Source organism: Malaya genurostris, chromosome 2 (genome assembly GCF_030247185.1).
Source record: "Malaya genurostris strain Urasoe2022 chromosome 2, Malgen_1.1, whole genome shotgun sequence".
Classification (NCBI taxonomy): Eukaryota; Metazoa; Arthropoda; class Insecta; order Diptera; family Culicidae; genus Malaya; species Malaya genurostris.
Window position 1 is genome coordinate 61,376,125 of NC_080571.1, and position 26,112 is coordinate 61,402,236.

General features: G+C 38.0%; 2 protein-coding genes across 4 annotated transcripts in view; one reads left to right on the forward strand and one right to left on the reverse strand.

Annotated features, from left to right (window-relative positions):
* Positions 1-271, forward strand: part of LOC131432399 (uncharacterized) — a 17,961-nt gene extending 17,690 nt beyond the window's left edge. Inside the window, exon 4 of the mRNA XM_058598640.1 lies at positions 56-271. Coding sequence (XP_058454623.1) covers positions 56-210 — 155 coding nt within the window. The 3' untranslated portion in view covers positions 211-271. The remainder of the gene's footprint in view (positions 1-55) is intronic.
* LOC131432398 (soluble guanylate cyclase 88E) overlaps positions 244-26,112 on the reverse strand; it is a 214,699-nt gene continuing 188,830 nt past the window's right edge. For 2 of the 3 annotated variants that reach the window (XM_058598638.1, XM_058598637.1), the window contains exons 4-13: positions 24,942-25,223; positions 24,538-24,743; positions 24,263-24,386; positions 24,049-24,190; positions 14,289-14,415; positions 13,875-14,226; positions 13,684-13,816; positions 12,902-13,620; positions 12,727-12,821; positions 244-12,662 (exon numbers count right to left, since the gene is read on the reverse strand). In XM_058598638.1, the coding sequence (XP_058454621.1) occupies positions 11,969-12,662; positions 12,727-12,821; positions 12,902-13,620; positions 13,684-13,816; positions 13,875-14,226; positions 14,289-14,415; positions 24,049-24,190; positions 24,263-24,386; positions 24,538-24,743; positions 24,942-25,223 (2,874 nt within the window). In that variant the 3' untranslated portion in view covers positions 244-11,968. The remainder of the gene's footprint in view (positions 12,663-12,726; positions 12,822-12,901; positions 13,621-13,683; positions 13,817-13,874; positions 14,227-14,288; positions 14,416-24,048; positions 24,191-24,262; positions 24,387-24,537; positions 24,744-24,941; positions 25,224-26,112) is intronic. The other variant, XM_058598639.1, reaches the window with a different exon arrangement.

The following is a 26,112-nucleotide window of genomic DNA, read 5'->3' on the forward strand; positions in this document are numbered from 1 at the left end:
ATCCGATATCAATCAAACATTCACGTGCTAATTACAAATCGTTTTCAATTTTCAGAATCCATAGCTGACTTTTTCATCAATACGATGTGGCAGCCCAGTTTCCCATTCGTGAAGCCCCTCATCAACGATCTAGTCAGCACAGCTTTCACCGATATCTTCAACGAATCATTCCGATACTTCCCACTGCATGAAGCGATACGGAGTAGGTGATAGGATTTTCTCCAGGGACTGAAATAAAACTAGTTTTAGAACTCTTTCATTTGTCGGTAAATGCTTTTATTTTTATTGTCGGTCCGAGGTTGTACAGTCGAACGAAATGATATTCTGGTGGTAACTTGAACTGTGGTTTGCTACTGATGGTTTGCTAATTTATTGTCCATTGCAATCCTGACTCCGGTTTGTTTGGGATAATTTGATTGTTGATCTGAGGTTCACTAAAGCGTGTCTATATCATTTGTGTAAATCTGCTTTGGGATAAAACTTTCTTCAACGTTGGATAACATTCACAAAAATAAACTATTCTATTTTGAACAAACAGTGCACCCCGTCAGGGGTTTGGTTCTATCGTATTTGATTAGTTCTGTGGCTTAGGGTCAAATGCATTCTTACAGTTACCATTAGGGTGAATATGAATTTTTCGATCTAATACCTGTTGAGTGCACAGTCATGGACATATTTTAATACTCTGTCTCCGTTCCAACAACTTATCATCCGCTTTACCCGGAATGACTACTAGCGAGTTTTCTTTGGTCAAAAGTGTTTCGTATCGTCGGATACATATTTTGTTTTGCACACCAATAACATACATACATACAAACACACATACATCGGTTCTAAAAGTGTCTCAAGATAATCGAACTCGAAACTTCTAACAACGGAATTTCTCGTTCTGCGCTAAGATATGAAACGAAATTGGAAATTGATTTAGCTACTCGATCTACGCAAGAAAAATAATCCAACATTAAATATTTTGTACACGAAAAAAATGGGGTGTATCGCGCTGTTTTCATGCCGATTTCATTTGATTATTTCCTTCATGTGTGAGTTTTTTTTTGTTGCCTACAATTGTGCTTCAAAGTGAAGTGGTGGATAAAACAGATATTCGAAAGAGCATGTTCTCCCCTACGAAAGTTCAGCTGGTGAGACTTTAAAGGATAGTCCAAAAATATAATTATGAGTATAATTATATTTTTAGACTATCCCTAAAAGTTGATGTCAAAAGAACATGAGCCCTTTGAAAAATAGATATTAACGACCGTACTCGCATAAATTGCAACCCCTTGTTTTTTACATGTCTTTTAATTGCAAACTAAGAAATATTGAATAAAACTAGTCAATAGTGTAATGTTTACATGTGAAAAATTTCTACACAATTTGTCAAATGGTTTTCGAGGTGGCTTCCAAGCAAAAAGTCCTTCGTCAAAAAATTATGAATGTGGTCGTGGAAAATACGGACTAATACCATAGGTTGATGGTGAAACAGTTAGAACTCCGTACTCGGAGTGTTCAAATCGTTCAAGGAGATCAAGACGTCCTAGCGGTGAGCTGGTAGCGGAACAAAATCGAAAAAAAATGCATGCCCTCATGAACGCAGAGAAGTTGATGGATTATTTCGAACGCAGTTCGAACCTTTCGATTCGTGACCTGGCCAAAAATGTCAATTCTTCCAGAAGACAACGTAGTAAGCCATGATTCATGTCTTCGAGGTACGAAAGGCATCCCATCGAACCGATAAACAGAATACGGTGACCAAATCCCACACCAGGAAGTTTTATCGCGTGTAGTTGGATGCAATCCAAATGCATCGTACTTAGAGGAAGCGAGACTAAAGTTAAAGCGGACTCCCAGAAGACGTCAGGCCATAGGGAGGCTAGAAAGAAGAAATTCGACAAGTTTGCCAAGAAGTATTTGGTGTGGAAGGCTGTGGGTGCGACAAGTTCGGAAAGTCAGCACGGAATAAAATCGGGCCATTGTTATTGTTGCTGTTCATTGCCAGTGTTGGATTTCTTTTTCTAAAATGTCAAGCATATTTCCGTAGGTAACGGTATTGTTATATCGTAACACCGACACCAAATCTGCCAAACAAGTTACAGATTTCGATTTAGAGCTGATATCGGTCACAATCAACTAGCAACATTGTACGATAAAGATTGAATAACTTATGGTACTGAACAGCTGTATTGAGCGTCTTCGAGCCGGTGCACAGTGGTTCGAATCAATATAAACGTGGACATAAATCAGTAGCTGCCAAACCATTCTTTTAATGCATATAGTTGTTTTAAGAAATTATTTACAAATATATACCGCGTAATTTTATTCTATCCCCATGAAGGCCTACTTTGACAAAAAATACAACCATAACTTTTTCTTTTGAAGAGATAGAAAAATTTTTTCTTCAACAAACTTTTAGAACTATTAAAAATAATTTACTTTGTCAAATATACCAAAAGTGTAGGTCGCACCATTTTGGATATACAAAGCGTTTTTATGGCAACCCCCTTAAAATCAGTTTTTTATTCATAACTTGTTTAGAGTTATTTTTTTATGCATACTTTCTTTGAAATAATTGAAGAAAATAAAAAATCTCATATATTTGTTGAAGGTAGTGCATAGGTTTGTTCTTTCCTGGCGAAGTTATACAACATCTTATCTTTTTTTACCTATGATAAAACCTTACATCGAAGCGAAATGTGCAACTTTATGCAGCTGATTTTTACCAAATTTATAGGAAAAGATATAAAAAAAATTGTGAGTGGAACTCGATGGAACTTTTTTTAAGGCTTTTCAAAGTTAGTTTTAGTTATTGAATTGTGACAACCCCCTTAAAACTAGTTTTCTAATCATAACTTGTTTCAAGTTATTTTTTTTATACATATTTTGTTTGGAATAATTGTAGAAAATATAAAATCCCATAATTTTGTAAAAGCTAATGCATAGGTTATACATCATTTTACCAATTTTTACATAGGAAACCTTGTACCGAAGCGAAATATGCAACTTAATGCAACAAATTTTTACAATACTACAGGAAAATATATTCCTAATCCAATTTATTTTCCAATGATAATATCCTTAGTACTATTCGTGTGACTCATTTTCACTAAGGCCATGCTGAATGGTTAATAAACGGAACGCGTCACGCGTCTGCTATTTCTGTAACTCACATTTGCAGTGAGCGTAGAGATGTGCAATTCGCTCCTGAGCTATTCCAGTGAATCGAATCTTTAAAGTGAGCTGATAGCTCACAGCTGGTAAGCAGGGATGCCAGATTTACAGATTATTTGTGTTTCACAGATTGTCAACCTTTTGCACGGATTTAAAAAATGGCACAGATTTTCACAGATTTCTGAAAATGGTCACAGTAAATTCTACAGTAAACAGATTCTGAAATCGATCACAGATTTTTAAAATTGATCACAGTTTAGCACAAAAAATTACAGAGCGGTAGGAAATAATGAGACCTTTTTTTTTGCTTACCAAAATGATTCCGATCAGCTATTATGGAAACGGGGAAACGTGCACAGATTTTTTTGATCGGTTCGGAGCTGCTCACCGGTATGAGTATGAGCTTCGCACATCTCTAAGTGAGCGTCGCACGATCAGCATATCGTCTTAAAAAACGTGTTGCTTTGCGATAACTCAATTTATTTACACATTTAAAAATGAATTCTCTTCGTAAAGGTTTGTACTTTCACAATACTTTTTCATATTTTGTTTGCAAAACATTTTTCTATTTTTTTAATATTGGTTGAACTTTTGATAATTTTTCGGACTTATCTATTTTTAAAACTAACTTTGAAAAGGCCTAAAAATTGCATCGAGTTTCACTTAGATTTTTTCTAATATTGTTAATTGTCAAAAAGTAAACAAAACAAAAATCACAACAATTTGCTTAAGTTGCGCGTGCAAACATGAGCTTGTTTATGCGTGTTTACTCGCACTTTGTAGTAGATACTTAGGTAATAGAGATAGTTTCTATGTAGATAAATAAAAAAAACTGTTTTAAAAATAAAGTGAATATAAAAAATATTTTTTTTACATTATTTATATCTTCAGCAAAAATACTTCAAATGTTTTTTTCTTCAAAATGAGATAGAAAACAAAAATTTTTTGAGAAAAAAAATTATTTTTATTAGAAATTGGTACTACCCCCTTAACAAAAATTAGGGTTCTACTTTCAAAAGAAGCGTAATTCAATCTTGTAAAACTTCTTCGAAGACACGTTAGCTTTTAAAAATCAGAGAAAGTCAGTACAGACTTTTGACCGTTTTTTTCAGTTTTGGACCACTGTGCGACGGTCTGGTTTTCCAAACAGGCAATTAAGCGCACTAGACTTCGTGTTTTGAAAGTAAGGAAGGTGCCTAGTCGAACCGATAAACAGAATACGGTGACCAAATCCCGCGCTAGGAAGTTTTATCGCAAGTTGTTGCGTGCAATCGAAATGAATCGTACCTAATGGATGACTTGACGTAAATCAAAACGCCCAGAAGACCTCCAGTGAGAAGAGCTTTTTCTCGACAAATCGCGCTTGGATGCTCCGGAAGAAGAAAATCGACAAGTTTGCCAAAAAATTTTTGGTGAGGCAGGCCATCTGTGGATGCAGCAAATTCTGCAAAATCAGCACGAAGTAAAATTGAGCCTTTGCTATTGGATTTTTCTTTTCTAAAATGTCAAGCATATTTCCGTAGGATACGGTACTGTCTTATCATAACACGAACACTAAATCTGCCAAATAAATTAAAGATATCTATTACTAGACTGTACTACTACTGTTCGAACTCCGACCTGGAAGGATTCACAGTGTCAGTAGGATCGTAGTACTATCCATGCAATGATTCTGTACGCTGAGAATCGACTGCGAAATCTGTTGAAACAGAAAAACCAAATTCCACAAAAGGAATGTAATGCCAAGACTTTACTTTACTATTACTAGACCATTTATCGAAAAATTACCGTGCAAAATGTAAATGGATAGTCTTTGGATCGCCGCAAAAAGCTATTCCAAGTTTTACTCTTTTAGTAATTGAGGCAGTGTTTGTGATTGCCAATACTTTGGCTGAGATTTATCTACATTGGCTTAATATTTATCTACATTGTATACAACATCGTCAATCCGGTAGATGATGCTACAAGAGCTCGATGCCTGCATGAACCATGAGAGAATTTTTCTACATTTCTTCGCACCACTTAATACTCTGAGTATTTCACGGCCCTTGCCAAAATAGATACAATTTTACAATGATCGGTGCTGTGTGGAATTTACCAAGAGAGAATCGCAAGTTCACAATTATCGCAGAAAATCGAGTCGATGATTCGACTTGATTATTCTCATACTAGGTTAAAAAAATTCAAAACTCTTGTGTGGAACATTCTTAGACATTTTCATAGACACAACTTATACAAAGGTTATATACACATAGTTAGAATAAGTGGCATTAGAAAAATAATTCTATTGCAGTTATCATCTGGCCGTATAGAATCGCAAAACGAGCATTCTAACGAGCGTTCTAACTCATGATGCTCAGACGAGTCATCGAGAGAAATTCGCTCTCGCACTGGTGTCCATTCTATGTTGAATAAACCGTGACGGTTTTACATCTCTTTGATGGCACTGATCGAATTGTGTGAAGAGTTGCTAGAGAGAATTCTTTGATACGATAAAAGCCACCCTTGAATGGATGTTAATGCCATCGCCCAAGTAGAAAATGTAGCTTATTAAAATTTCAAGATGTTGGAATTGTTATTCATGTTAGATACGCTCAGAAAGATTTTTAAACATAATAAAATCGTTTGTGCAATTTATCAATGTAGAGTTTCTCAATGCTACCGAATAAATCATTGTAGAACAAATTTGAGTACAATACATCTAAAACTATTGTGCAGCAAATCACCAACTCGTCCACGTTGCACTAGCAGTTATAGTAGTTTTGCAAAAAATTTCCCATCGTCATGTAAAAAGGAAGTAAGAATAACAATGTGCAACTTATCAAAAAGGTTGAAAAATGATAAGCCGGATTGTGAATCATGATGTAAAGAATGTTCCTGTCCAGTCATCTTCTTCATCTATAAGTAATCCTTCAATGCCATACGCTTTTTTTAACGAAGTTGATTTAGGCAAAATAACATAAAATAAAATGATCTACCTACAAGATCAGCTTTTTCAAATAATCATCCGAATGAATTAGACTTTTCGAAGCATTTTAAGTTGGGCGTAAATTTGCCAATAATTGTATTGTAATGAATTTAAAATTCAGCAATGATGTTAAACAATTATTTGAATGTTTTAAACTGGAATGCTCGATTTTTTTAAATTGAGTGAATATAAATTTTAGAATTTTCTCAAAGTTCACAAAATTCATATTGCTATTGAGACTGATACATTTCTTAAACGCAACGTCCAGTTGAAATGCAAACCACAACATTCATGGAATCTATTTTATCGGTGGAGCATATTCACTATTCCAATAGCGATTTGCGAAAACTCACAAGATATTGATCTAAATTTTTCGTAATAGAGGTCTCTAGAAACAACGAGTATCGGACTAACATTCCTTCCTTTCCCTCAGTAGCACAGCATTTGGTCGTAGCCAGCGTCATTATTGATCATTAAATAAAAAGTTAGGAGTGAGTATGGGTATGTACAGTGAAAATGATTTGCTTCTCCCAAGCTTCATTTTCTTGGTTCATTGTACATTTCCACTCATTCGGTCAATCACGAAGTGCAACTACGGGCGATCTACTTCAACGCAGCTCTCAGTTCAGCTCTATGCATTTTTCCTATAAACTATTTACATTGCTATACAGCATTCTCAAAAGTTGAAGAAATTAGTTAAGTTAGTTATGATTTTTTTTTTGTAAAAGCCTGTTTTCTCATTCGCTTTATGGCAAAATGAAAAATTTGTTTTAATCCACCTGCTTTTTTCATATAACTTGGGTTTTCATAAATATTCCTAAGAGATTCTTCAAAAAACATTTTTTCAATAATGAAAAAATAAAACAAAAAAGTTTGTTTTTGCATACACTAGCATGATCGTTTCAATTTTTAACTGTTTTGACCCAAGTTAATAAGAATTCTTTTTTTTTTGCATTTTCACTCTCAATGACGGTTTAAAATTTAAAACACATCTCACCCTATTGCTCCGGAACCGGAACTGAGATCCGAAAAAAAAGTCAAAAGCAGTTTATTTTTATAGACGTTGACTCTTTTATTTATGTCTAAGATTGTGAAAATCGACTCGGTTCGTTTGGTCAGCAACTGGTATAGTCTATAAATTGAAACAGTTTTGAACCAAATTTTAGAATTTTCACGCTTTTGGAGCGATCACAAAATAACGAATTGCAAATTCATACACACTCAACCGTATGATTCAGGAACCGAAAGTCGGATCCGGACAAAATTATACACACTTACCTATGGGAACATAATACCTTCCATTGGAATCTGGGTTTGTGAAAATCGGTCTGACCGATTCTGTGAAATTGGAGTGATTTCCGGGTTGGAGTACACGATCACTTTTTTCGGTACTTTTAGAACCGGGAACGAAGATCCGGTATAACTCAAGTCAATGTATTTGGTCATTATTGTCGTTTTCGCTTGATGCCAAACCTAACCCAGTTTCCACCCTAACTGCTATCAAACCGTTTGTTTGAAGCCAGTTTTGAGCCTAGGTTCAACGTTGTTGAACTGTAAATCGAGTCAGTTTCGAACCTGGTTGTTATATCAGGTTTTCTCAAACCCCCGTTGCTAAGTGCGAAGTCAACACAGTTTCGTGAAAAGTGTTTGTTTGATGAAGCTACCCTGGGTCAGTTTCAATTTTCTCAAGCGAAAACGACATAACTGACCAAACCTGTTCATTTTAAGAATCATCCAACTAGTTGAAAGTATTCTGCTAGATTTTTTAGTGTTATAAATAAAAACACGTTCTTGAAAATAAAATTTTTGTGCTAATCAGACTGTAACTCCGGAACCGGAAGCCGTATCCGGATCAAATTCGGTAGGACTATATTTTGTTTGTTTCGATTATAGAGCTGTTAACCTGTCGCGAGAAGGGTGTAGTCAACTTCGATAAAAAAAACATTGGACGCCAATTTAAAATTAGAACACTCAGTAGCAAAAGTTAGTATTTGATGACGTCACTCATATCATCGCCGTTGATCCTAATACTGTTAGAGCTATGTCCTTCAAAGTGATATGAAATACTGAATTGTTTGATATGAGGAAGAGTTGAAAACATTAGGAAATCCGACGGCTCTAGGAAGTAGTTCTTCTACTCTACGAAATTCTCGGTGGTGACAATGACGATACAGACAATATGTCATACGCCACGAGCGAAGATGATGTTTTCGTGTTTTTTTACGACAGGAATTGAAGATCACAACTGAGTAAAATTTTTTTCCTTATAGTTTCCTTATATCACATTTTGGTGGGGAAAGGGTTCCAATCAGCTTTACAGCCCTGTCCAAAATGTGTTTCCCTCCTCGTTAGTTTTTATCAGGCCGAATTAGCGCATGCGCGTCATATAAACGCCTCTTTCAATATGAGGAAATTATATTATTACCCAACAGTTTTTATTATTAATTTATGTTGGTTTTCTTACCTTTGATCATAGTTTATATTCTGTTTCACCAAAATTCCAGTGGTTCTATTCAATTGTGTTTCGTAAGTGTCTTCTGTTGTCATTCTATTTTATTTCCATTCCGCACTTTTGCTGATATGTTATTTTATTTCCTTAAATGTAAAAGTTAGTTGTATGCAGTGGTGTTTTAATTCTTACCCATGTTCCATTTTGTACCTAAATTAAATTATTTTCCAATTTTTCAGCTTTCTTATTCATCCATTTCCGAAAAAAAAACAAAAAAAAGGATTAGTGTTTTTTAATGACATCTTTGTAAGGCCGGTCATGATGGTTTGACGGAAAAGAACTGAGGACATGCGTTTTTATTTAAATTATATTGACACTTGGGTCCCATAAGTATTACTACAGCACATTGAGTTACTATTTCTACTCTTATAGATCCTAACTAAAACTAGTTTGCCAATAGTCATCTCATTAGTAGAGTCACCATGTTATTTTATGTGATCACTCGACTTTCAATAAATGAATTGTGATAAAATCGAATACAAAGTCTTTGCCTCATCTCTAAGAAGCAATAACGCATAGCAGTAGTTCGGAAGTGGTTCAATACAACTGTTTTAGCGAAACAAAATGCTCCAAATTTCATGTTACTTCTGAAGAGATAACTGATCTCACTATACCTAATGGTTCTCGTATATGAAATGACTAATGGATTTGAGATGAATGGGGGTACCGTTACCCAATTTCTATCTCTTCTAATGGTCGATCGTTAGTCCTGAGCTGCAACGGTGGCCTTTATTACATTCTTGCATGCACTTACTCTTACATTTCACTCACACATCATCTCATCCATCAGGTCTCAAACGATACATCCTCACAATACAAACTGGATGAACATCGTTTGACAGCTATCAGTGGTTTGCTCATTGGTTAAGTCATAATTATTTCGTTCTATTCTACAACATTCTATCTTATTCCAAAGTAATCGATTGTACACAAACCACCAATAAACGTCAAATATGGACTCGATTTACCGTTCATTTGTTGTCATCGTGTGAAACCCTAATGGGTTACGCTCACTCCACTTAATTTTCACTTCACACTGGTAATAAGGGCCGGTAGTATGAAAATAAAACATAAAAAAGATCTCAGTTAAGCCCTACCGGCCTCTCCAACCCCGGATGTTGTAGCGTAAAGCAATCAACATCTTATTCAAGTCGTTCCATATCTTATTTATTTAATTCAATTATGAAGGTAAAAGCTCTAACGCATATCTTTAACAAATTGTAACGCTATTTGATTGTATGTGATGATGTTTGCAATACCGTCAAGCCCACCAACCAATGGGAGGGCACAACTGAGTAAATTTTTTTTGAACCATAATCAATACTCCCGTGAATTGTTAAATGAAAAATCAAACTTTTTAATAAATTAACTCTCTTACTTTTTTTTTGGAATACAACCCTGTTGTTTTTTGAGTTTTTACTTTTTTTAATAGTTCATTTTAAAAACTGTGCTAATTGAAAAAACCATCCAAACCTAGGCCGCGTTAATTTCGAAATCCGAGTAAAAAAAACCCGAGTGTTAAAAAATCGTGTGAAAAGAAACCTTAGTGTACGTTCATTAGAAACGAACATGTGAGAACGATAGAATCCTGTAAATAATACGAGGTTGTATCCATGGTAATGTCATGGTTGTACCCACGGTTATTGTTTAATCGTAGTAAGCTATTCATGAGCTGACTCATCCTCTTTCTGATTTTGGTATACGATGTGTAGTTCTCCTGCTGTGTCGTGTTGAGTAGACGTGTTTTGGTGGTAAAGCTTGCTTCATTTAGAATTGGAACAAACTTTTGCTCATATTGTGGCGCTCCTGGTGGACGGATTTGGAAGTTCTTGGCGCCCACGTGTCGGGAATTTTGTCAAGTATGATTTTTGACATTCCGCAAATCGACTGTACTTTGTAAACAATCAACATGGAAGCCGAAAGAAGGGAAAAAAATGTGCACAGTTATTTGGAAAATCCATTGTGGTCTGCATCTAGGCTAGCTAAACAGCTGAAATTTCCCAGAAATACCGTATGGTGCGTTATCAAACGGTATAAGGAAACATTGACGACGATTCGGAAGCCTCCAGCCAATCGTCGGAGTGGAACTGTCGACCGAAAACTGAGTGGTAAGATTTTGAAGACGATTAAGAGGAATTCCAATCTGTCGAACCATGATTGGGCCAGAAAATTCGGTGCTGCCCATAGTACCGTGAGGAGAACTCGACTCCGGGAAGGAATCAAGTCGTATCGAGCTAGCAAACAGCCAAATCGGACCATAAAACAGAATAGTATGGTCAAAATTCTTGCTAGGAAACTATATGACCAGGTGCTGACCAAGTCGAACGGGTGTCTTCTGATGGACGATGAAACCTATGTCAAGGCTGACTTCGGGCAAATCCCAGGTAAAAAAATTTATTTCACAACGGCTCGGGGGGACGTTCCAGCCAAATTTAAATTTGTTTTGCCGACAAATTTTCAAGAAAATTTATGATTTGGCAGGGCATTTGCAGCTGTGGCAAAAAAAACGAAAGTTTTCGTTACAAATAAGACAATGACATCGGAACTATACCCGAAAGGATGTCTCCAAAAACGAATTTTGCCGTTCATTCGATCCCACGACCATCCCGTAGAGAGCAACGCGTCGCAATAAGTTTTTCTGCCAGATTGGGCGAAATAACTTCGGAAACGTACACCAAACATTGTAATAGTTCATGATGATAGTGCTCTTGGTCGTCAGAAGGTGTTTTTATAACATTGAGAGTTTAAGGAGGGACGTTAGAGCATAGAAGACGAGGTGCGATGATTGTCGACAGGTTCACAGGTTCATAGAGAAAAAGACATGATTCAGCTGCATAACGAGCTGAAATTTAGGACGATTACTGCGTGCTGAACATGTAGAGAGAATTTCGGAATACTGGTTTGTCTACGAGTTGTTCAATGTACAATCACGATTCGTCAGTTGGGTAGATGTCGCACTAGCTGGATATTGTGCAAAAGAAAAGTTTCCATTAAACAATTTGGATAACTTTTGTCGCGAATACTCGAGCGTCTTCATACTTATTTCATTTCCCAGTACCCGTTCAACGTTGACGTCCCGGAATCCAATCTCTGAACGAATTTGTTTTATCCACCACTTTCTAATACTATGCACTACATGACGAACTGAATAAATTAAAACCTACTATACACAAATTACGTCCTAACGTACAAGAACGTTGCGGCGCACAAGGTGTTCTCAAGGGAACCTCTCCCTGAATCACCTTTGGGGGGAGGTGTTGCGCCCGACTGACTAGAAGCCCCACTAAGACCGGGAACCTAAAACTTCGAATGCGTATCCTACGGCTCTACAGAATCTGACAAGCGTTCGAGTGCACTTTGTGGTGGCGTCCGTTTTGATGGTGAGCCGCCATGGTCGCAGCATACCCGGAACAGCACTTGTGCTCTTTTGCGTGGGTGAAACTAAAGCTCTGCGGAACTTTACCGCCACTGGAACCACCCGTCGGAGATGAGCCGCCACAGCCGTGACAGTGCTGCTGCGGCTGAACTCGCGTGTGCTCGCAGGGGGGCGGTGGATCCGGCGGTGTCGGTGCTGGTGCTTGGGATCTACAGGAGCAGACGGTGCCGTAGGTTGATGGATTGTTATGGCCGGAGTGGTTGCAGCATGTCGCCGGAGCGGCAATCGTCGCAGACGACGAACATGTAATAGGAAAATAAACGTTTAAGCTATACAGTGCTAGGCAGGGTTCGGAAATCTTATTGTTAGTTTCATTTTGATAATTATGTTCTTTGCTTCGTGTCATTACCGACCTACTACAGGTGGATTTGCAAATATTGCCATCCGATCGGGAAGCCGGAGGACTCATGAAGCACATTGCTGGCAGATCCGTTTTGTAGATTTCTTCGACCATTTTGTCGAGCTTCTGCAGTGCCTCGTTTTGTTTCTGTTGTACGCTGTCCAGCTTCGCCTTCCTGCTTATTGCCTTCTGCTGTTCATAGGTGTTGCTTGCCGGAGCTTGAGATTTACTGCTGACCAGAGCCCTGGGAAATACAAGATCGAAATCAGTATAGATAAGTCACCTTTCAAACACAATCTCAAGCGCACGGTTTCTTGGTTGTTTCCGGTTGGTAATGCTGCTCGAATGAACTGTGGGCTGACGTTGTAGTATTCGATAGGAGATCCAGCTCCTCTTTATTAAACTAAAAATCAAAGAAACATTACAAATTGAAGCTAAAATCATGTTCTGCTGTATTGTAATGAGAATAAATGGCAAATTTACATGACTGGGTACGTATGCCTTCGTTTTCGCTCTGAACGCCGGAGGTGGACTGAACGCACAGGAGGACGGAGTGGACGACGTGTATTGGGTGTTGCAGAGGGAGTTGCGATGATGCAGATCTTCTAGAAAATCTTCCGTATCGTTTATTAACGACCCAAACACATCGGAAACGTTGCTGAGAAATGCATGACCGGTGGAGTTTGGGCGGCTTTCCCGACGGGGACCGAAACTGTGAAGCTTAACCGGTGAGTTTGCGGTACTCCGTCGTGCGACATCTTCGAACGTGACCGGTGAATAGACCCGGCGATCATCCGTCCCAGCTGAGCTGAGACCACTGTTGGATTGTTTGTGTTGCATGTTGTACCCGGATATGCTGACTCGTCGATCCTTGGATTCAATGTATTCGATCGAGGGCCTTTTCACTTCCTCGGCCAACATCTGCAGCGGAGGTCGATTCTCCTTGTAGTCCAACCAGTAGGTTTTCATTGTTCCCTTGCCCTTCACATCGATTTCACCCCTTTCCGATACACGGTAGTTGACCGGTAGAGAATTTTTGGTTGATTGTGATATGTGAATTTTCATTGCTTGACTAGTAGACTCCATTCGAGAAGCTGTATTCACAGAATCACCGAACAAACAGTAACGGGGCATCTTGAGGCCAACGATTCCCGCTACCACAGCACCAGAGTGGACTCCCACTCGAATTCGCAAGTGAGATCCTGCAACGAGAAAACAACTGACTCACACTGAAACCAATGTAACTCCAAAAGTTACTAGATTACCAGTTGAGGGATCTTTTAGATCCGTAATTGCCTCGATCATGTCTAAGGCCATATCACACACCTTCTCCGCGTGATTCTGTTCCTTCTCAGGGGCTCCTGAGACCACCATATAAGCATCGCCTATCGTTTCCACCTGGATTCGAACAACTCTACATAAAAAAAACATTCCCACAACTCAATCCGATACCAACCTTATATACATTATTTCTCTCCGTCAGTGTATCGAATATCGAATACATAGCATTCAGCATCGAGACCACCTCCATCGGTGTAATGCGGCTGCAAATCTCCGTAAACGTTACCACATCCGAAAACAGTATCGACACACTGTTGAACATCTCACAAGTGTCGATTGGGTTCTCGCCACGCCGTAACCGATCGGCCACCTGTTTCGGTATCATCTGGTACAGCAGTTCGTCCGTGCGGCGCATCTCCTCGTCCAGTTTGCGCATCGATTCTTCCAACTTTTTGGATTTTTGTTGCTCCTGATCCAGGGCGAGTTTAAGTTCTACTGATTGCTGGGTACCGGCCAGCATGAGATCTCTAGAATAGCAGAGCGAAATGGTTAGGTTCGGCGAAACCCGCCCTCTGCCGTGGGGGCATACCTGCTAAAGTCATGCATCGATAGATCGTTTATGTACAAACCGGTCATGATCAATGAGGACAGCTTCGGCATGACGGGCGTTCCGAGAAACATGATCATGCGCCAGTTTTCCATGTAGATCATCTGACCTGCAATTTTGGATAAGATTAGTGATTACTTTAGTACAAAGAAACAAACCCCGAGCTTCCCAAGTAGCACATGTAACTTGTTCATAAAAAAATAAAATAAAACAGATGCTGCATAACGGTCGCATGACAAACTCGACGAAACAAGTCGTATTATGATGGTGACAGACTCCATTGTTACGTTACGTTAATGTTACTAATTGACATCTCATTATACTAAGTTACAATAAGTTCCAACGTAATTTTTCGGTAATCTAACTCTTACGACGTTCTTGCATTGACTGTTTTTAGTCGCCAACTGGTCACCGTTACAAAATGTGACAACGAAAAAGTGACACACTACAATGCAAAGTTAAGTGATGATTTCATATCGGTTACCGTATTCGTTGTGATGCAACAAAGAAATACAAATACAGTGTCGAATAAAAGCTTCCGTACATTATCCCGGACAATAATATTAAATCAATAAGTAGAATAAGTAGAAAATTTCATCAGTTTAAAAAAATTGGCTATAGTTAAATCTGCTAAAAAGTGCCAAGCAAACTTGAATTCAGATTCATGTTTGGAATTCAGACCCAGAATTCTGCTTCCCGGTTCAGAATTTAGGTTCAGATCTAAAATTTCTGCCGAGTATTCAGTCTCAGAATCTAGGCCTGGGATCAGAACTTATGTCCAAAACACGCGAAAACCTATGTATTACTGTCAGAAGTTCAGGTCTATAACCCAGATCCAAAATGCAGGCCTAAAATTCGGATCCCGATTTTCGCTCATGAAGCCAGGTCCATGTTCTGAAACTAGGTCCAGAATTCAAGTCCAGAACTCAGGTGAAAAGTCAAGGTTGAGGATCTAGTTACAGGCTCAAAACTCTGTCGGAGCTGATTCGGTGTCAGAATTCTGGCCCAGAACCAAATTAAATTCCAGAATCCAGATGCAGAATTCAGGTTCACGTAGAAATCTCTGTCAATAATTTTGGTCCAGAATCTGAGTTCAATTTCAAAATTCATATCCATAGATCCAGAATTCCGTTCCAGAAACAAAGTGCCGATTTTAGGTTCAGAATTCAGATTCTACACTCAGATAACAAATTCATGTTCTGAGGTTAGGTCAAGTTACTCAATTCAGGTCCAGGTTCTGAGTTCCAATTATAGTACGGAATCCTGGTCTGGAAATCAGATCTTGGTTTAGAATCCATGTACACAATTCAGGTCCAGACTCAGAATCCAAGCAAAGAATTCTGAATCAGATTCAGGATACAGAATCAGGATTCAAGGTCAGAATGCAGGTCCAGAACTCAGATCCAGAAACCAGGTCCCTAATCATGCTTCAAAATTCTGGACCAGAATCCATTTCCAGAGTTATGTTTCTGAATCCAGCTTCAGGTTCAGAATCCAAAATCATAATCAAGTTCCAGGTTCACGATTCTGATACATTCCCATTATCTCTGTCAAATTTTTTGAGTGAGAATCTTGTTCGGAATCCTGAATCCAGCTCAGGAATCCTGCTCCAGATTTAGACCCAAAACCTTCATCGAGAGTTTAAGCCAAGAAATCAGGTTCAGAATCTCTGTCAGAATTCAAAAACCATGTCCAGATTCAGTATCCAGATCCAGAAACCTTGTCGGATATCCAACTTCAGGGTCCTTATTAAAAATCCTGGCTAAGAATCTATGTCAATCATTTAGGTTCAAGTTTAGAATTGAGGAATCCTAGAGAACTCAGGTCCTGAATCCAATTCAGGCTCACAGTTTAAGTGCAAAATAGGTTCAAAGTTTAGTTTCGGAAGCTCTGTCAGAAGTTCAGAAAACAGAATTCTTGCGGAGAATCAAGGTCCAGAATCTAGGTTAAGGTCTCTGTCAGGAGTTCAGATTCACAATCTAACTCCAGGTCTAGAATCCAGATCCATGTTCCGAATATAAGTACTGAATTCTGTTTCAAGTTCAGAATCCATATTCGGATAAAGAATCTCTTTCAAGAATACAGGTTCAGATTCAGTATTCTGATCCAGAAACCATTTTCGATAGTTCAATATTCGAATCCAGTGTTTAGGACCAGAATCCAGATCTAGATATCGCTTAGTTCTTACTAGGTGAGAGGACTTTTGAGAGTTTTTCGAAAAAACATAGAACCAAATACTAACAAATGTAATCAACACTGTTATGCACATCTTTATCACCAAAACTTATTTTTTGTCCCAATTTCTCATGAGTGGCAAATAAATTGTTTTGCCTCACATAAACTGTTTGATTTAAAATGTTTTCATTTTTGTCTCTCACACAAGAAATACCAAATCCAGAACTGAAAATGACTCGAAAAATTACTTTTGAGCGAAAAAACACGCCCAATGCAGAACTTTTCTCCATTACCCAACACAAAAGACGGTCTGAAATTATGACAGATAAAATGAAAACAGAGACAGTTAGAAATCCGTCCGCAACCTTCTCCAATCCGTGGAAATCGCTCTGCCAATTGAACTACTGTGGATGTTATGAGTTATGATACACAATGCAGAATACTTCTGGCTAGAAAAGAACTTGGTATTTGATCTGAATGTGCACGGTCGGTTAAGTTCACATTTTAGTTGATCCCCTGTTATCCAATTTCACTCTCAAAAACTTCATTTCCCTACCAGTCGATTTCACTTTATTTTTCGGTTGAGCAATGATATGTGCAGTTTTGTTGTTGTTTTGCTTACCCAATGTTTGAACGATACCCGAGTAAAGTCTAACATCAAAACTAGAACAAATTGATATTTGATTGCGATAGCAACACCAGGTTGAAATCCTAATATGATATCGACTCATCAAATTTTCAATTAATTCTTAATAATACTTTAGTGACTTAGAGGAGCCACCAAGAAAATATATTTTTAATTTGAATATTCCTAAGTAGTCCACAAACTGTGTCGAAGAACCTCTTCAAAACAATTCTTATTCCTAGTTATAAATGCTTAGAACTTCATATTCTCACTAACGCTAGATGCTATGAGAAGTATTTTATCAATCATCTAATAGATCTTGAAACTTTAATACACTTTTCTAAAGAACCCAACTAAATCTTCATAATTTTGAGTCACAGGACTAATTCTGCATCAAATGATCGTAAATTATAAGTCTACACAAGAACTGAAGAAATTCTGGTTCTATCTGTGGTCAGAAGCGAGATAATTGTTCAATGTCCCAATTAGCCGAAAAAACAAAAGATCTAGGATACCTTATTGCCGAATTCCTAATTCACGTTCCCTGTGTTGTAAAAAACTTCACTGTAAAAGGTTCGGTCTTCAGAGCATCTAAACTCGTATTTTAAATTGATTACATGCTCGAGTTGTTTGAGATCAAGTAGATAACTCAATTTAATGTTATAATGTTTGAATGCTACATCTTTGGATATGAGAAGAACAAAGAGAATATTTTTATACTGCGCTCAACTAGCCACACTGCTAGTATACAACTTTGTGAAACAACACTGCTTGTCATATAACCGAACATTTTCCATCTCCTGATAGCTAGCGCTTACAGTCCATAGCAATCGCCAAAAGTTCACATTCCCAATCACCTAAGTTCGAAACCGGATTCTCTCCGCGGTAGTGTGGAGATTGCATGAAATCTTTTTTCTTGCTTGCGACTAATATGGAGATTGCATAAAATCTTTTTTCTTGCTTGCGAGTAATATCGCCTAAATGTATACTATCCCGGACCTATTTGGCTGTTTTATTTTTAGATTATGCTCGTGACGTGTCTTTTCCAGAAAATCTACATCATATTAAGTTTTCAATGTGCTTTCACTGAGAGCAAAACTAGTTTCCAGTTTGATGTCACACAGCATTTTTTTTTGCTTTCAATTTTGATCTTTTAACCGTTAAAACGACCAAAACGATAGCAAATTAAGTAATCGATATATACGAACATCACAACATCAAATTGAGTTTTCTTTTTAATCTCACACTCTTCTCGGGTAGCGTCTTGAATTAACAATCAATTTCTACCGCATTTGAAAATGGCCATTTTTTATTACTAAAATTCTGTTCAAACACTGTAGACCAGTGATTCCTAAAGTAGTTTGTACAGCTCACTAGTGGGCTCTAGCTCTTTTTTAGTGGGTAGTAAATTCAAAATTGACAATGAGTCGCAAATAGTAGGCTTCGTTAGTTGAAAAAATCTTTCTGAGTTAGGCCCTGAGTAAATGAGGACAAATTTTCACTGTATCATTGCGAAAAACAATCCACAATCGAGCTACTCTATTAGTTGTAGAATAATGTGATTGGTAAATCATTAAATGCTTGTAAGATTTGAGAGTAAGAAAATTATAGTGAGAAGATGAATGCGTAAGTGGTGTTACGGCCAAAAATTGGTCAAATAAGAATGAGTGAAAAAAGTTTAAATGTTTTTTTTTTCCAATTTCAATCCATACAAAATACAGAAAGCAAATTCAGGTCCGGGTTCAGAATTCAGAATTAGAGTCCAGGTTCACATTCGTGATTCTAGTGTATGCCTCGGGTCGTCGAGTCGAGTCCAAAATCTTGTTCAAATGCAGAATTAAGGTCCAGAATCTTGTTTCCCGGATCAAAATTTAGACTCAGATCCAAAAGTTTTTCGGGGATTCAGATCCAGAATCTAGGTCTGGAATAAGAACTTATGTCCAAAACTGAAGTCCAGGCCCATGTACAGAATTCAGGTCACGGAAATCTATGAACTCCTGTCAGGAGCTCAAGTTTAGAACTCAGGTCTAAAACTCGGATCCCGATTTCCTCTCATGAATCCAAGTCCATATTCCGAAACTAGGTCCAGAATACAGGTGAAGAGTCAAGGTTCAGGATCTAGATTCAGGTTCCAAAACTCTGTCGGGAGCAGAGCTAATAAAAGTCATTTTCATGCACTAAAAATTGACGAAAATGACAATTACTGTCACTCTCAGCTTCGCTTGCAAACCATGGGAAGGATATCCATGTCCAGTCAATGACATAAGCGGGACAGTAGTTTCAAAATCGTGTTTTTTCTTTCAGTCATTTGCAGTTTTCAGTGAAAATCCCATAGTACGCAGTGTCAATATTCAACCAAAGCTGTGAGAATTGAAAATGACAGAAAAAAGTTTCACAATAACTTTTACCTGTTGGTGCTCGAATTTGTAGTAGTTTTGGTTTTCAAAGAGGTTCTGGGGTGTAATTACTTCAATTTGCCATATTTTGGTTACTTTTTATAGCCAAGTGTCACAGATTTTCAATACATCGATGAAAGAATGAAAATTGAAATTCTGCTGTTGCTACCTGAAGACGTTAGTTTGGTTTCGTTTTGTCATAGAGGAAAGAATGACGTTGGCAATTATACTCTCTCATTTTTTCGATGAGAATCGGAAATGCTTCGTCTCTCTTTGTTTGTTCTGATGTCGGTCATTTACGAATGAGACAGTAAATCATTGAAAATGAGACTGTTGGAATGGTTTCTTTCATTGAGAATGCGTGGCAAGTTTAAGCTCTGGTCGGGAGTTCCGGTCCTGAATCCAAATCCACGATTCCGGCCCAGAACAAGTCCAAGTTGAAATATATTTGCCAGAATCCAGATCCAGAATCCAGGTTCAGGTAAAAACTCTGTCAAGAATTTTGGTCCAAAATCTGGGTCCAAGTTCAGAATTCATATGCATAGGTCAAGAGTTGAGGTCCAGCATCGCGTTCCAGAATCCAGGTCCAAACTAAGAATTCTGGTCCAGAATCGAAGTCCTGAAGTTAGGATCCGAATTCAGATTCTGCACACAGATCTCAAATTCATATTCAGAGGTTAAATCAAGTTACTCCATCCAGGTTCAGGTTCTGAATCCAAGCAGAGAATATAGGTTCAGGGTCAGAATCCTTATCCGAAATGTTGGTACAGAACTCAGATCCAGAATTGAAGTCCTTAATCAGGCTACAAAATTTGGACCTAGAATCCAAACCCAGAGTTCTGTTTCTGAATCCAGACAAATGCAGTCCAAATTCACAGTCCAAGCGCAAAATACTGTTCGCTTTTCTAAAATCTATGTTATGTCTAATGGAGCCGCAGCGCAATACAAAAAAAAAAAACTTTGCAAGCCTGTGTAGATTCCAGTCTCAACGTATGAATTAAGCGCAGAATGGCATTTTTTTGCAACATCCCATGGATGCTATTGGTGGCACTCTCAAACAAATGGAAAAAAGAGCCAGTCTTGCTCGCGACTATGAAAATACAATAACAACCCCCCGAGAGTTGAACAAACTGATGAAAATATTGCGAAATTAGATTTCTACCACATGTACACGGAACAGTACAACAATATGTTCGAAGAACTCGAAGAAGTGTATAATAACGCCAAAACAATATCTGGCATTCAAAAATTCAAGCGGAGGAAACAGTAAACTATCTTCTTTGGAACAATCATTATATTCTTTTGGTCGCATAAAGACTGTCCCAGAAAGTATGGACGCATCCAAAAGCCATTTCGCAACGATTCAGAATCTGTCACTTTTAAGGCTGCGTCCTGTTGTTTACACTCTTCTCTAACCACTTGTGCAGTTGTTCATTCTTTTTCATTAGTTTGTTTCGAAATGCGTGGACTTTCAGCAGAATAACGTCGAAAAATTGTGTACAAATGGTGCACAGAACGCGGACTGTCACTGAGAAAGATAGCAAAAATGGAAGGAGTAAGTGAAAAAGCCGTGCGAAATGCAATCAGGAAGATCGGTGAGGATAACATCTTTGAGGAAAAACGGGTCGAAAAAAAGGTCCTGCTAACCCTCAGTTGGATAACGTATACTGAAGGCGTTCGAGCAAAAGAAGTAGGCTTCAGTTCGGGATGTGGCCAAAAAAGTGGGCACTTCGAAGTCAAATGTTCTTCGTGCTAAAGAACGTTTGAAACTTCGAACCTATAAGAAGCAGAAACAACCAAAACGTAGTCCGAAACAAGAAGCATCGATCAGGCCGAGGGTTCGAAAGCTGTACAATACGATTCTTCCTCGAATTTTAACTGCATAATCATGGGCGACGAAACCTACGTGAAACTCGATTACAAATCCCTGCCGGGACCACAATATTATACGGTGCGAGAAGGGCAAGTGTTAAACCAGTCCTAGACATCGATTGAAGTCGAAAAATTTGGTAAGAATGGTCTGGCAAGCAATTTGTAGCTGCGGTAAGATTTCGAAACCCTTCATCACCCCTGCTTCAATGAACAGCGAAATATACATCAAGGAATGTTTACAAAAGCGACTTCTACCCATGATTCGAAGCCACAAGGATCCTGTTGCCTTCTGGCTAGATCTTGCTTCTTGCCACTACTCGAAATCAACGGTAGAATGGTATACTACCAAAAATGTCACTTTCGTCCCAAAAGACATGAATCCACCGAATTTTCCACAACTTTGACCAATTAAGAAATTTTGGGCATTAGCGAAGGCACATCTTAGGAAACATGTCTCGGCAGGCGAAACCAGAAAGTCTGTACGGAATTTTAATGAGGAACGTTCGCTAGAAGGTGCGCCAACTAGTCTACAATGGCTAAGTAGCAAATGTTGAGAATAATATTCTGTGGTTGTAATCTAATATTATCAGTATATCAGAAAGAGTATGGAAATTAAATAAGCCAGCTCTGTTGTAATAGGCAATTTTAATAGTTTCAATGTTTACATTTTGTTCTTGCAACTGTATTCTGCTCACATCATCATTACCTTATCCTTCACTACTAACAAATTTAATTACGATATGAAAAAGTGTGGCTTCACTAATACTTTAACATTTATTTTCCCTGGCATCTATCCACCGTCATCTTAAGACTAATGCCATATATAAAAATTTATATATGTTTGTTTAATACTCATTGCATAATGGTGTGTTAGTTATTTCTTTCCTTATAACTAAACAAGAATATAAAGAAGTAATAATGCAATATTTTTTTAAAGCTCTTTTCAATGGATTTCTAGATTAATAAAAATATAGTTAGTTGCTTTATTGGATAATATCTTCTCACAAACTGAGTTTCATTGAATTCTGAGATGATTATCACTTTCGTTGAATAAAATTACACTGGAAAAAAAACAGTTTGGACAAGCAAATGTTTTTTTTTTAAATATCTTCTTTCCTTAAAAGTGCCCAACGTTAATTTTTGACTGTTGGTAGGGAACACAATAACCTATCCTGTAACAAAATTTCATCCCAATTAAAAGATTTTTTATTTTTTTAAAACCGACTTTCAATTTTCGAAATCAATGTTTTAGTGTAAAAGTCGATTTTTATCAATATGTTTATTCAAAAGTTTCACTAATTTTGTAAAACCCACTCATGCAACACTTTTTTGTAGGGATTGTCATTTTTCGACTAAAAGCCTGAAAAAAAATGTCAAAAAAGGTTCGGCCTTTTCCCAAAGACTGTCAAGATTTTTGGAAAAACAAAGAATGCAAAGTGGTTTTCTGTGGCAAAGTTTGCCAACTCTACGACTTAGCGCGATATTCGTCAGATTCACTCTTTGTCACCAGTCGCCAGATAATACGTTCAAAATACTGTTTCGATCCGTCTAATGGTATAACGATTTACAACTGTGATATTTTCCAAATAACTTAACTTTCGAATCAAAACCAATGGAACAAATATTTGCATTGTGTGGAGTGTTCTCTTGCGGGAGAGTTTCTAGGGGAAATTATTGATATTGGAACTATATAGCGCTTGTACCCCAATGAACATGTACAAAGGTTCAGTTCATTAAGATTGATTTTTGCATTGTGTTCCACATCTACAGTACACTGAGGTCTTTTTTATGCGGTTTTTTTTTTATGCGATTTTTTTATGCGACCTTTTTATGTGAATTTTCAGAGTTATGCGGTTTTTTTTTATTCGAAGTTTCAGAGTTATGCGGCTTTTTTATGCGAATTTTCAGAGTTATGCGGTTTCCCGTCTGCGGTTTTTTTATACGAAGTTTCAGAGTTATGCGGTTTTTTATGCGAAGTTTCATAGTTATGCGGTTTTTTTTATGCGAATTTTCAGAGTTATGCGGTTTTTTGTATGCGAAGTTTAAGAGTTATGCGGTTTATTTTATGCGAAGTTTCAGAGTTATGCGGTTTGTTTTATTCGAAGTTTCAGAGTTATGCGGTTTTTTTATGCGATTTTTCAGAGTTATGCGGTCTTTTATGCGTTTTTCATGCGGTACGTAAACTCACATAAAAAAGACTTCAGTGTAGTTTAATTGGTAAAACGAGTTGCGGGTTTCAGTATCGCTCCTCAGGTATTTTTTTCGCAAATTTCATACTCTGCGTCAGTCTTTTCCGCATAGTTTTTTATACATTAGGTACCTCTAAAAGTTAAAAGTTTAAAACGACTTCCAAACAAAATAAATCGTGAATAAAAACTTGAAATTCTAGTAGTTTAAATATTAGTTTTGACGATTCCGTATATTTTATTTTTCTCCGACCTGATACTGTGTGTTTCGACAGTATTTTCGAAAATGATGTCAACAAACCGTGTGAAGACCGTACACAACAATGCCGTCGTTGCCATCGTTTTTTTTAAACGCAGACAATTAAAAACTTCCTGTAGTTAGTTCCGGTTTATGTACGTGTTGTAAGAACATTTATCTTCCAAAAAGAGATCACCATTGACCATAAAACAAAACGTTTAACCCGACCTCCGACATAATTAAAACTCACCTTTTAACCGTAGATGCTTTACGGCTTCCTCTTCATGTTCCTGCTCACTGAGAAACATTTCAGTCTTTCGTTGATTTTCCGGTCGTTTCTTGACCGCATCCATCGTGACTAGCTCGAAAATATTGTTTGTGCGGTTGAGAATCTGCCCGTGAGGAACGTACGTTGAAGTAGAAGTAGAATAGTAGAATAGCATATTCTGACAAACGATACTTACGGTTTGGAACTTAAATGCAATCAACGGTCGCCTTAGTTCGAACCAATCAGTAATTTTTTTCGACAGCAGATCGGGAAGAATCACCATCAAGGAATTTCCAATACTGCGAACGACCATATCGGCCCTGAAACGGAATCAAATGTGTGCGGTTAGTAGCAAATGCCTTGAGAAACCCGAAACAATGTTCTAATCCGATTTTCCACTCCGGTTAATGATAACGGGTCGGTTACGCTAATTTAATCAATTACCCTGCTACCGCGCACGGCAGGACTCACCCGAAAACAATGCAAAACGGAAAAATCTCGAACAGCACCGAAGCACTGATGGGCAGATGTTTTTCCTCCCGCGTCATTGCCAGTGTTGCCAGCGAGAAGGCTCGGTTGTCGAACGTGAGCTGAAAGGTGTAGTGGTTGGTTTCCCCTAGTAAATCCGACTTGATCAAAGAAATTGTCATTTCCTTGTGGTAGAAATGCCGTGCCACCTGTTGACGAGACGATAAAAAAGCGTGTAAACAACTAAAGCAAAGAAAAAAGACCAACACTAAATGGTGGAAACATAACTGGGGACTATAAAAGCTTATTGCCGCCACAAGGCAAGCAGGCGTTAGCGTCGAAGCAACGACAAACGGCTTCAGGCTACCGCGATAGTAAAATGTTAGAACGGTCCGGTCATGCTTTACCTCTCTAATTTGGCCCATTGTGTAGTAGACGAATCCTTTGCGCCTGGTACGATAGTGAAGCGTTAGCCCGTGACGCGTTTCGTTCTCGCAGATGAAACTGGGCGCACGCATCAGCGGGTAGGAAAACTTGAGATACTCGTGCAAATTATCCAACCCATTCAGGAAGTCACGCATGTGACGGCCCAGCACCGACAGGACCCGGTCATAACCGTACTGGCTGACGAAATTCACGAAATACACTCCCATCTGATCCATGAAGTCACGTTCGGACACCCCCAGTATCTGGAATAGGAACAATACGGAACGAAAATTGCTTTAATGAGCAGCCTTCCATAAAACGCCTAATTAGGCGTTTTCTTATTCACGGGGTTTTGAGTTAATGCGTGGATAAAAACCAGTACCACCATAAAGTATTAACTGAGTTGGCAAATTATGGTAATGACCGTGAACCTTCTTTCTCACTTTCAAAATTTACAAAGTGTAGAAAAAGCTAACAGCATTTGGATAATTAAGAATTGCTACACGTGACTGACTGTTGATTGAAATTTAATAAGACCTCGTGGCTCGTGCACTGAAACAGTCGGTGCTCAACGTGGCCGAGAAAGCTCGACGTTTCATCGCTATGACATTTAAAGAGAACAGTAGGCGATTTGGGAGGAACCAAGTCACAGGAGATTTGAGTAATCTAAAAACTTGCAGAAACAGACCTACGGAATGGTTGAGAAAAGAATCAAATTAAGGAAACCGTCTTGTTACATTATCAAAGGTCATCGAGTCCATTGGGTTTAAACGGTACGCTACGCACGTCGGTGGAAAACCGCCATTCTGCATTATGCGTAATGGAAAATGCAAATATTTTTATACCACAACGTACGTCATGACCTACTTGGTAAAAGCTTTGCCGCCATCGTGGTTCAGTCGAGTTCTATTTATAACCGTACATTCATTCTGAAGTACATCAGATGATAGGGTCAGTCGCAGATTGATTTAATAATAAAAATTTTTAGTTTTACTCTTATAAACTATAGGGTTATGATGACATGAGTGATGTAATGCAAATCTGAATCGATTTAACAGTTAATTGTACAGGCTTCACCATCAAATGTTATAATAATTACAAGGAAAACACAAGAAAGAAATTATCTATTGCGGTATAATTCAAAATGACCCA